This window comes from Anneissia japonica, unplaced genomic scaffold, assembly GCF_011630105.1.
Source record: "Anneissia japonica isolate Jap-2015-1 unplaced genomic scaffold, ASM1163010v1 scaffold287743_len2803612_cov181, whole genome shotgun sequence".
NCBI lineage: Eukaryota > Metazoa > Echinodermata > Crinoidea > Comatulida > Comatulidae > Anneissia > Anneissia japonica.
This window is the reverse complement of record NW_022733259.1, coordinates 2,013,899-2,025,568: the sequence shown is the minus strand read 5'-3', so window position 1 is coordinate 2,025,568 and position 11,670 is coordinate 2,013,899. Positions and strand designations below refer to the sequence as shown.

At 33.4% G+C, this 11,670-nt stretch overlaps 2 protein-coding genes across 2 annotated transcripts in view; both read right to left on the bottom strand.

The window, feature by feature from the left end:
* LOC117115992 (cornifelin homolog) overlaps positions 1-2,086 on the bottom strand; it is a 6,852-nt gene extending 4,766 nt beyond the window's left edge. The window contains exons 1-2 of the mRNA XM_033259919.1: positions 2,046-2,086; positions 130-410 (exon numbers count right to left, since the gene is read on the bottom strand). Of these exons, the coding sequence (XP_033115810.1) occupies positions 130-160 (31 nt within the window). The 5' untranslated portion in view covers positions 161-410; positions 2,046-2,086. The remainder of the gene's footprint in view (positions 1-129; positions 411-2,045) is intronic.
* Positions 2,087-2,601: 515 nt separating this feature from the next.
* Positions 2,602-7,282, bottom strand: LOC117115991. The gene is made up of 4 exons (XM_033259917.1): positions 7,128-7,282; positions 6,346-6,523; positions 4,450-4,592; positions 2,602-3,609 (listed from the first exon to the last, which is right to left on the bottom strand). The coding sequence occupies exons 1-4, from the start codon at positions 7,246-7,248 to the stop codon at positions 3,410-3,412; spliced, it is 642 nt and encodes a 213-aa protein (XP_033115808.1). The 5' UTR covers positions 7,249-7,282; the 3' UTR covers positions 2,602-3,409.
* Positions 7,283-11,670: the final 4,388 nt, after the last annotated feature.

Below are 11,670 nucleotides of genomic sequence, written 5' to 3'. Positions count from 1 at the left end.
TTAAAATTGTTGTTATCCAAGACACTGGAGCTCTCAGCACATGCGGCCCTTTTCTGAAGCATCTACACTCTAATTTTGAAACGGTCACCACTATTAAGCCTATAATATCGAATATTTTGAAGAACTTACCCATTTGGGAGATGAAGAGCCCGTTGATCATAATGTTATTTTCTTTTATATCCTATCTGAGGTTGGTATGACTTTAGGCTCTCTAGAAACGTAATATTCCAAATCTATGGTTGGTGTCGCTTTGTATAACTTCATTTACGCAAATGTATTATTAGGAAATTATTGATTTCCACTTTTATGTCCATAATAATATCAGGATACCAGATGTCACCTTACATCCACACCCTGTTCTTTGATTCGAAATGGAATCAAACTGATTTCCGTAGGTCTACGCCTCATGTCTACAGACGATAAAATATCTCACTTCAGGATAAATAATGCATATATTTACATTTAAATTTAAAGTTATATTTTGGAGGTGAAACAATGTGGCTGTATAAAAGCAGGAATATTAATCTTATGTTTATTTAGCCTCAAGAACGCTTATTCGTTTACACAGCATTTTCCGTGCGGTACTAATTAGTGGGGGCGCACTCCAACGCTTACTCTTACATTGTACTTGAAGGATAGACATTAATTCGAATTATGGCAGGCAAAATAAAATAATAATAATAATAATAATATATCGTTCTTATATAACGCTTAATGCCTTAACAAAGCCTCTAAGCTACCCCGGTCATTGGCTCAAACACATATGGAACACATTGAAACACTTTATTATCAGGAATTAATGATTATTAGTGTATTGTTTTAGGTTATTTTAAGAACCATCCACATGACGCACCACAAATACAAAACATTAACCTCTTACAATATTTTATTTAGCATTTTAAATATACCGTGTATAATCGACGACTTCGACTAGACGGTTACCAAGCAATAATGAAGACAACTAGAAAAACTCAGTAACAAGTTTGCAAAAGCAGAAGCCGATATACACTTTCTGCAAAAATATGATGATGATGTTGATGATGTTGATAATATGATAATGATGATGATGGTGATGGAGATAAAAGTGATGACGATGGCGACGATAACGTTGATGCCCGGTACCGTAATTCACATTACTGTTATTAGTTCGTTATTGTAATTCCCAAGAACACGTGTCCAAAATGAATTATGTTTTTTTATTTTTTTTTCAATTCATAGACGAAGGTTGTCTGATAGGTTTAATATTTATTATTATGCAATCGGTTTAGCACTATAGAGGGCGACAAGAGCGGAAACTTCAGGAGAAGTTTATTGGGATGAACATGGTTGGCACACCATAAGAGTTCACATTCGAATAAGTGTTAACGTGGGAATATTATACAAATTGGCTTATATTAATATTGTTAATATTGATGAATATGACTCCTCCGGTCTGAGGCTTGGCTTAATAACAAATAGCCTAATATAATAATAATAGTAATACAATATGACCTTTCTGTTTATAGACTAATTATATATATAGGTCCTATTCATACCCCTGTCTCTTATACACATCTAGATGTGGATAAGAGACAGTCTCCAAAGTGCAGCTAGCAGCAAAATAATATAAAGCAACATAAAGGGTAAAATAAGTTGTTTTATGTTAAAATATAAATATTATCGATAAATCAGAGCTTTATATACAAGTTTAAAATTGTGTTTGTATGTACAATTTTTAGTTCTCAACAAAATGGATTTGAAGTCGATTATTTTATTTGGCATTTGTACAATAAGCAATCCTTTTGGACTGTAATTCCATGGGTTGGAGCGCCGGTTCAACGCACACACACAGACCAGTTTAGCCGACTGATGTAGGAATAATTCCCGTTACTATTAATCTAATATCTACACATGTCCTCTGCGATCTGACCATGTACGAAAGCAGCACCTTGTATTCATGTGCGGCCGGTGAGGTTTGGCAAGTATAAAGTGTGGATTAAGTTGAAATGGTACTTATAAGAATATATTCTTTTTTTTTACAAATTGTTACAACGGAATTAACTTACGTCTGAGGTGAACGCTGGATCCATTAGTAGACGAATTACTGTTTGGAGCAGTCACAACACAAACACCTGTCTCTTATACACATCTAGATGTGTATAAGAGATATGTGTATGTGTATGTCCGTTCACATGTAAACAAATATAATTTAATTATATCCTTTGAATGTTTAAATCTGTATCAATCAATCAGTCGATCAATCAACAAGGATTTATATAGCGCCAATATCCACGGTATAATGTGATGTTCAGTGGCGCTATGACAATGGTTATTTCTCAAAGTGCACATTGACTGTGTGTGAGGCTAATTAACAATTAAAACAAAACAAAAACAAAACAAAAAACAAAACAAAAAAACACTGACAATTTCAATTTGCATGTGTGTCAAAAACTTACCACAATCATCGTCATCAACACCACTTCCATCACCACCACCATCATCATCATCATCTTCTTCATCATCATCATCATCATCATCATCATAATCATCATCATCATCATCATCGTCGTCATCATCATCATCATAATCATCATCATCATCATCATCACCACCACCACTATTTAACAAATTGCCTTATATTAATATTAATGGTAATGACCTCTGTCTTATGCTAGGCCTAATAATAAATGATATAATAATAACAGTAACAAAAGGTGACTTTTTTTGTAGACTATTTGTAATACAGATTAAAAAGGACAATGACATTTTAGTCCCCAATACACATTCTTATAGTCTGCTGTGGGTGTTTATTTTTAAAATAGAAAAAATAGAGAAAAGATAAAATTAGGCCTATAATCAAATTTAGGTCTGGGAGTGTCATTTCCGGCCTTCTGGAGGTGGCATAATCGTAAATTTTCATGCCTAATACCCCCACCATGGGCTGAGGTGGGTGGACCCTCTATCTGTGAAAGGACTTCTCTCGGTCCCCTATTTTGAATTCCTATATCAGCCACTGCTAATATTATGGTTGCTGTCTTTACATAAAAAAACGACGTAAAACCACTTTCTCTCACAAGCAGTTACTCTCATTGTCTTCATTTCCACCAAATGTTAGTACCTTTGTACAACTGAATGTTTGTAATGTTTTGCAGTAATTACAATTTTGTAAGAACGAATTTTAATATACCATTTTATATCATTTGTGCCATATCATAATGTTTTTGTGTTTTTTTACGATATACGGGATTTAATATTTGTATTATATTCTGTAGTGACTTTTACATGGTTTGCCAACAACGACGCTTGTACATTGTGCTCTTTCCAAGACCAATCAAAGTGTTGTATTCTGTATTCTGTATTCCTGGCGAACGTTTACAAACCCTGGAGTCAGAAACACAATGATAAACCTGTATTATACATTTACATTCATTTACTTTATGGCTGAAGTATCCACTTGATGAACTGGTCTTATTGTTATAGATGGAACCTGCGCTGACACCGTGTAAGCTGGTGGTCTATTATGATTTTCAGAATGTTGGTATATGTCGTCGTAGGCTGGTGGTGGTCCCATCGCAGGATATGGAGGAGGGCCTAATATTTCATTGTCTGGTTTCGGCATCACTCTCGTTCCTTAAAAATAATAATTAAAATAAAGGATCAACTTGTTAAATGGTGATATATGGGGGTAAATCTATTTTATTATGCCACATCTTAGATTCATCAAGAGGATTGTTGTCTATTGGTTAGTTTTTCTCATTCAAGAAGTTTGTCAAGATTAATCTAGCTCTGGTACCTCACCAGCAATTCAAATTTTCACAAGAGATATAGGCCTACCCAAACCTAAATATTTGAAATCATATCATGTAATTTATTTCGTCTTCAGTTCAACATACACAGTAACAGATAAACAACAAAAAGGAAAAAAACAGAAAAGAAACAATTCTAGCTATCACCAGACGGGATTGCTCAAAATCGGCGTTAAGGCTACTGTCTGGGAGCTCTCCAAAGTGCAGCTAGCAGCAAAATAATATAAAGCAACATATAAAGGGTAAAATAAGTTGTTTTATGTTAAAATATAAATATTATCGATAAATCAGAGCTTTATATACAAGTTTAAAATTGTGTTTGTATGTACAATTTTTAGTTCTCAACAAAATGGATTTGAAGTCGATTATTTTATTTGGCATTTGTACAATAAGCAATCCTTTTGGACTGTAATTCCATGGGTTGGAGCGCCGGTTCAACGCACACACACAGACCAGTTTAGCCGACTGATGTAGGAATAATTCCCGTTACTATTAATCTAATATCTACACATGTCCTCTGCGATCTGACCATGTACGAAAGCAGCACCTTGTATTCATGTGCGGCCGGTGAGGTTTGGCAAGTATAAAGTGTGGATTTAGTTGAAATGGTACTTATAAGAATATATTCTTTTTTTTACAAATTGTTACAACGGAATTGACTTACGTCTGAGGTGAACGCTGGATCCATTAGTAGACGAATTACTGTTTGGAGCAGTCACAACACAAACACACACGAAAATAATACAAAAAGAGATGACACCAATAAATATTATAACACCAATCAACACTACCACCAATGTACTCATTCTGAAAATTTTAAAAAGGAGTTAAATGAATGATATGTCTTTTTTTTTTCTTTTTTTCTTTCGTTATTCAATTACATACATACAATATCACATGGTAGACAGGGCGGAAGCAGCACAGACATGAAAATTCATAAATCTCTGGTCCCGGAACATGTATTATAGATTAAGAATAATGTTTAAAAAATAATCATTACTGTGATAGTGCCTAAAAGGAAAAACTTTAATTTAAAATGGTAAAGTCTCAGTATAAAAATACATTCACAGAATTTATTTAAATATACAAACATTAATCCTCAACAGCGGATTAAACGCTGTACAAGAAGGGCAGAAAAACCAAAAGAAATAAAAATAATCAAGAGATTAGAGAGAGAGAGAGAGAGAGAGAGAGAGTGGGGGGGGAGGGGGGGGGAGAGAAAGTCACAACAAACAGTGAACATAAAAACGAGTCAAGGTGCAACACTTAGTAATGCTGAAATATTTGTGTAGTGGTGGAACAATAACAGACTGTGGAAATTTATTCGACAGCCAACTAAACGTGCCAATGAAAGGGTGTGAAGAACGTGAGAGATGGACTGACTTAGAATGCTGAGTGAGAGGCTTGTCTTGTGTGAACTCTGCAAGGAAGCAGAGAGGGGTTGGGTAGTAGAGAAAGGGGACAATCATCAAACTTAATAGTCCGAAAAATTGAGAACCCAGAAATATCATGTCTAGTGTTGAAAAGCTGCAAGTGAAACAATTGACAACTGAGGTCATAGTTTTTTACAAAATCGTTTTTGGAACCTATCGATTCGTTTAATGTAAGTTTGGCTGGCCTTGTCTCAGGCAGGTGAATAGTATGGTGACACACCGGACGAAAGATTTGTAGTCCATAAGTACACTCTTCTGGTTTTTTAAAGGAATGTTGAGGTGTGCATTGAACACCAAGTCGTGTGATTGATAATGGCCTTCCTGCAAGAGTAGTCTACTGGTTAGTTTAAATGGAATTTGACAAACATTGAAACACTAGAAGTGTGGCCAACGCTTAGTTCTATCATTTCTAATCCAACTTAAGTGTGCATTAAATACTGCAACACAGGCAACACAAATTAAGTAGTGTGAACATACTTATATTGACAACAACAATTTTAGAACGACTGAATGACTTTATCACCACATCAAATAATGTATTGAAAGACATAATATGCCTAGGCCTATTATTATGTAGTATGAAACAATAAATAGATAAAGAGAAGAGGGCGTATAACATTGATCTCTGTTTAACGTGTGGGCATCAAATACTAGAGTAGAGTGCGAATTGCCTCCAATCGGATTCCTACTTCAATGTCCCGGTTGGTTAAGGCGTCTGCATAGACTCCCAGGTCCGAATCCTGGTTGGAGCATTTTTTTTTCGCACTCGCAGATTCCTCTTTTTCACCGTTTAAAATTTATAACATACGATAAAACTATGACAGAAGCGAAATATACAACATGATATTTGGCACATGATCTCAAGGCTGCCTGAATCACAACTGCACCAACCACTTCCATAACAATTTATTTTAAATCATCCAATATCCTAAGCAGTTCAAAGCCCTGTCCAGACTATCAAATTTTATTTGACAGAAACATGTGACATGCCTAATATGGTCATAATGACATCACATCATGACCATATATAGGCACATCATAACTGGCATACAACAGGGTTTTTTCAAAGAAAAATTGTCTGAACAGAGTTTTTAAGTCTAATACGTCTATACCATATCTGACCTTACCCTTCATCATCTTGACCTTTGGACCAGTCTTGGTATTCTTCCCAATCGCAGCAATACTTTCCTGTTGAAGTTGATCCACAGCAATATTCTTGATAGTAACGCAAACAGTAGAACCCCCTATTAAAGACCCCAGATGAGTCCGTATATCCTTCACAGTAGTCGCACAAAGCGCATGGAACTTAAGAGAAAGAGAAACCCGGAAACTTTAGGAAAGTAATGTTCTTAATGCCAAGCTCCCGAGGAAAATGTTTTTTGATATGTTGAACACTAAAAGGGTGTTTGAATTCGGGATCATGGGAGAAAACGTGGTTTTTAAACATTAAAAAATCGGTATCTCGTAATCCTTTTCCGAGGTTTTTTTTTGTCGAATACCTTTTTTGTGTATTGAAAAACTCAATTGTACAACATATATCGAATTTGTTTTTCCTTTGGAGCCTGACTTCAACTACTACACACATGGATAAGGTATGTCAACTATCGTATCAATCACAATTGTGTTAAATGAATACGTAATATCTCTGATATTTCTATTTGGAATAAAAGTTGAGTTTGTTCTTATATATAGACCTAGGCCTACCAATATGCATAGAAATAGAATTTTCGCCCCAGGTTTTATAATGTACAGGCCAGGTTTGTGGAACACTAATACAGTTGTGCTTGCATAACGGGTCACGTGAATTATGGCGGAAATGATCATTATTAGCCCTATGTTAACTTCAGTATAGTAAATCTTTAAAACATATCATCAATTAGAATAAAAAAATAATTATTGCTATACTCACCAAAAACTAAAAATAATATAGCAAATAACTGCCACACAGACGGTACCTCACGACCCGACATTATAAGTAAGTTTGTGTAGTACACACAGTACTGTATTGAACCCACAGACGAAAACGACATGAACAATCTTGACAAAAGGCGAATCAATAGGTCCTATTCATACCCCGAACGAGGGATGCTAAGTAACCAGACAACAAAAAGAAAACAGAAATACAAAAAACTGAACAATTTTGTATTGTCCTACCTTTTTTTTTAAATAAGAACACATTTTATAAAAATACTGAGGCTGGAATAGCTTAAAAAATAAGAACAATATAAAAACGAATTGAATGAATCTGAGGTAAATAAAATATAAGTTGAAGTTTTTATTTAAGTAACTAGGTGTGGGTATCTTCTCTTTTTATGTTGACGTTTTTCGTCTATACATTTTATCGAATTCTATCATAGCCTATAATATAAAGGAACAGTGGTATGATGTCATGAGTTATTACCATACTCATGAATAAACAATATAGACTCCGTATAGTTTTATGTAACATGTTATGCGGAAACGGAGTTACGAACCGATTGGTTCAGAGACAGCATATATATATATATATATGCTTATTTATGTTATTACACTGCTGTCAGTACACCATACTTAGGGTCAAAATGACTCCATTCCATATTAAATCTTGTATACAATTTTTTTTAAATCTCAGTAAATTCAGTTTGGTCATATCTGTACCCCCTCTATAAGATTGTCAGTGATAATCTACAGTACAATATTAATTTTCTATCTGTGAAAAGTGTGTAAATTTATTACTAATCTTTACGGCAGACACAAAATAAATTTTGTCTGATAAGTTGACAGCCACGTTTTACATAATAGTAATCATTTTTCAAACATTTCAGTTTCAAATTTAGGCCCTCTTTCTTTTAAATCAGATTTAATTTGTTAGTATAATGTGAACATAGAGGAAAGAAACAGACCTTCCTTTTCGGCCTTTCCAGTTTATTGATTGATTGACGGCAAACACAAGTGCACAATGTGCAGGAGTGAGTTTCATCACTCCGTAAAATTTGTCAATGTATCTGATTTTTTACCTAAACATGAAGATTTATTTTTAATCATTTTTGGGTATTTTATATCCATAATAACCTTCAAATGTCGACGATGACATATATCATGGAGGAATAAAACATCTATTTTATTCCTACATGCATATCAACTTTCACGAACATGCTTTTAGTGGTTGCCCAGCTGATACAGTTACGTATAGATGCCACCTGTGCTTTAGAAATATTAAGTTTGCGATACTTTTGTAAATTTTTCAGAAGCAAAATTTGTAAAATAAGAACAAAATAAAAACATTTTGTGCCCGAAATTGGCGAAAAAAATTAAAACACTAGTGCCTGCGCAAACATTTTACTGATTCTTGTGTATGTTGTTTCTACTAGTAGGCAACCGAAACTTGGCAACAACTGCTATTGGCACCAACAGACACTAGTGGAAAAATTAAATCAGTTACAAACTGTTTACAATTATGATATCCTTTAGTTCTTAAGATTTTTAAAGGTCGTTAAGTCAGTTATTCTGAGTAACTATCCCGACTTTAAATCAAAATCTCATTAGGCACGTTATTTGATTCAGGTTGGTTCACATAAAGTGACTGGCTTGATCATGATCCACTAGATCACGTTAAATTCTGAATGTGAACCTGGTTAGTTTCATTTTTTATTTCACAATTCTGTTCTTTTTATTCAATTTGAAAAAGTAAAAATGAGATTTACAATAGAAATGTAATTCCAAAAATCTTACATTAGCAGCCAGTTTAGTACTTATAAATGCCTACTATCATGTCTTATGTTTTTAATAAAAGGCATTTTTTACGATGCAAGCAAGGCCTACTGGGCCTCTATTGAATTAAATACTATAGCCTTGTATCATTATAGGCATCCTACGGTGAATGTACTATCGTGTGTATGTACGTTCACATGTAAACATATAATTTGATTATATCCTGTGAATGTTTAAATCTTTAATAATAATAATAATAATAATAATAATAATAGTTGGATTTGTATAGCGCATCATGCAATAAAAGCCTCTATGCGCTTGGTGATTGAGCTCTTTGAGTTTGACATTTTGAAAAAAGTTGTATATGAAACTAAAAAACCTACTCCTTAAACTAAAGCATGGTTGGCCGTTGGCTCCGAGGAGTTATAATAATAATAATAATAGTTGGATTTGTAGAGCGCATCATGCGAAAAAGCCTCTATGCGCTTGGTGATTGAGCTCTTTGATTTGGACATTTTGAGAAAAAAGAAAGTTGAAGTTATTTTATGAAACTAAAAAAAACCTACTCCTTAAACTAAGGCATGGTTGGCCGTTGGCTCCGCCCTTTGTTCAGCTGGTTTTTTTTTTCATGCTGCTGGGTGTCCATCCACCCTCCCATTGGCGGCCGCTAAAGACCATATCTTACGATATTATCACCATCATCGTCATCAATATCACAATCATCATTACCACCACCACCACCACCACCGCCACCACCACCACCACCACCACCAAGATCCCTAAAACAAAAATATGTGAAATGCCTAAATATGGTCATGATGACATCACATCATAACTATATATAGGCGCATCATCACTATAATTATATGGAATACAACACTTTCATTGTCAAAGAAAATGTGATAGTGATGACAGAGCATTAGATGCAGCTAAAGCAGATTACTCAATCAATCAATCAATAAATCAATCAATCAATAAATCAATCAATCAATCAATCAATCAATTAATCAATCAATCAATTATTAATAAATAAATAAATCAATCAATTATTAATTAATCAATCAATTAATCAAATGTGTTCAGCAACAACCGATAATCAAGACATTTGAATACAAAACTAAGGAGTACATAAAACCAATCGGTCGAAATTAGCAGTAATCACAAAGGTTATTTAAACCTTAATTACATTCTATTATACTGTAGCACGGAATTCGTTCGAAGAACACTTGATGAGTTAAGATACCTGATTTATTTTCATAATTTGTGCGATAAAATGAACGAATAATTATTGTTTGCAATCACTTAATAATTGCAATCTTAAAACTATTCAGTTCAGTGAGTGTATCAATGAGGCTAGGCGTCACTTTTGTCCTTCACATGGCAAGACTGAGTTATATGGATACATAAAGCTCACGTGGATACAAGAGCCTACTTTGATCTTAAACAGCCGTTACAATACATTTAATCCTAGAGTTAAAAGATCAAATTCCTAATGCAGTTACGATTTCTTTTTGTGGAAAATCTTAATTCTATGGAAATGTTATGAACTACTTTGATTTCCTATGTGACATAAATCTTGGAAAAAAATGACTAACTGACAAACTAAAACAAAGGCTTGGCTTATACTATAACATTTCGAAAATCTAATAAGCAAACATCTTTAAAAAAAAAATAACAACTGACGAACTGAAAACCAAAAGGCTATACTAATTTCAATGTTATGTTTCTTGATTACACCAATTACAATATATTTACATGTTCAATTGCACTAACTCCATTCTACCGACAGCGCCATGTTCAGCTAATTAATGCATGACGCATGACACATTAAAATATTGACGCAATTCTGAACCATCAAAACGCGTTTATCAATCATTAAACTTTAGAATTTTAAAAACGCTCACTTTGTCTACATTAAATTTACATCAGCCTTTAAATCATAATTAGAACAAGAAAGAATAAATGAGTATTTAAATACCTCTGTGTAGTAAAATACTATAAACTACTTGATTTGATTTATCTGTGGTCACAACTTCGAATTGAACTCTTTAAAGTTTTAATTCCATTTCTAAGGTTTTTCTCAAAGAATAAACTGTGCAGTGCTAATTTTAAAGTTTAATTTCTAAAGGGTCTTCCTCAATTTCGAATGGATGTACACGCGCTTTTCGAATGTAATTGTAACGCGAATCGTGCAATAGAAAAAAATATATACTTTATTATGACTATAATGTGCATGTAAAGAACTTCATTCTTTAATAACGACACCAATATTTCTCTTCTGAAATACTGCGTTTGCATTACAACGTAATATTTTTTTTTAATACCGCAATGCATTAATTTCCGACTTTGAAATACAAAAAAACTTAACGAACATAAACAACAACACATGTAAAGAAATTAATTGCCTTAGCATAAAGATCTTTATAGCCCGAGTACAATACTGTACATGATAATACAAGTAAATAATATAATACAGAGTTATGATAAATTAAAAGCGAAAATAAAATATTGTATATATCATGAGTTGGTTGTATTGAGTAAAGCATCCAGAAATCTGGTTTCTATAAATGTAAGTATACATACTTCATATAGGGGCCTATTTGATATGCAATTACCTCTAAATATTAATGTATGAAATACCATGTATGAAATATAAATGGTTATTTTAAAGTATTGTAGGCCTACACATAAATGTAATACAATATATGTATATATATATATATATATATATATATATATATATATATATATATACATATATA

Excerpts from the sequence above, each read along its gene's own strand:
- LOC117115991 (XM_033259917.1), bottom strand. The coding sequence starts at position 7,248 with ATGTCGTTTTCGTCTGTGGGTTCAATACAGTACTGTGTGTACTACACA. Across the intron at positions 6,524-7,127 it reads TATATTATTTTTAGTTTTTG|TTCCATGCGCTTTGTGCGAC; the intron begins GTGAGTATAGCA and ends CTTTCTCTTAAG. Across the intron at positions 4,593-6,345 it reads AAAGGTCAAGATGATGAAGG|AATGAGTACATTGGTGGTAG; the intron begins GTAAGGTCAGAT and ends TAAAATTTTCAG.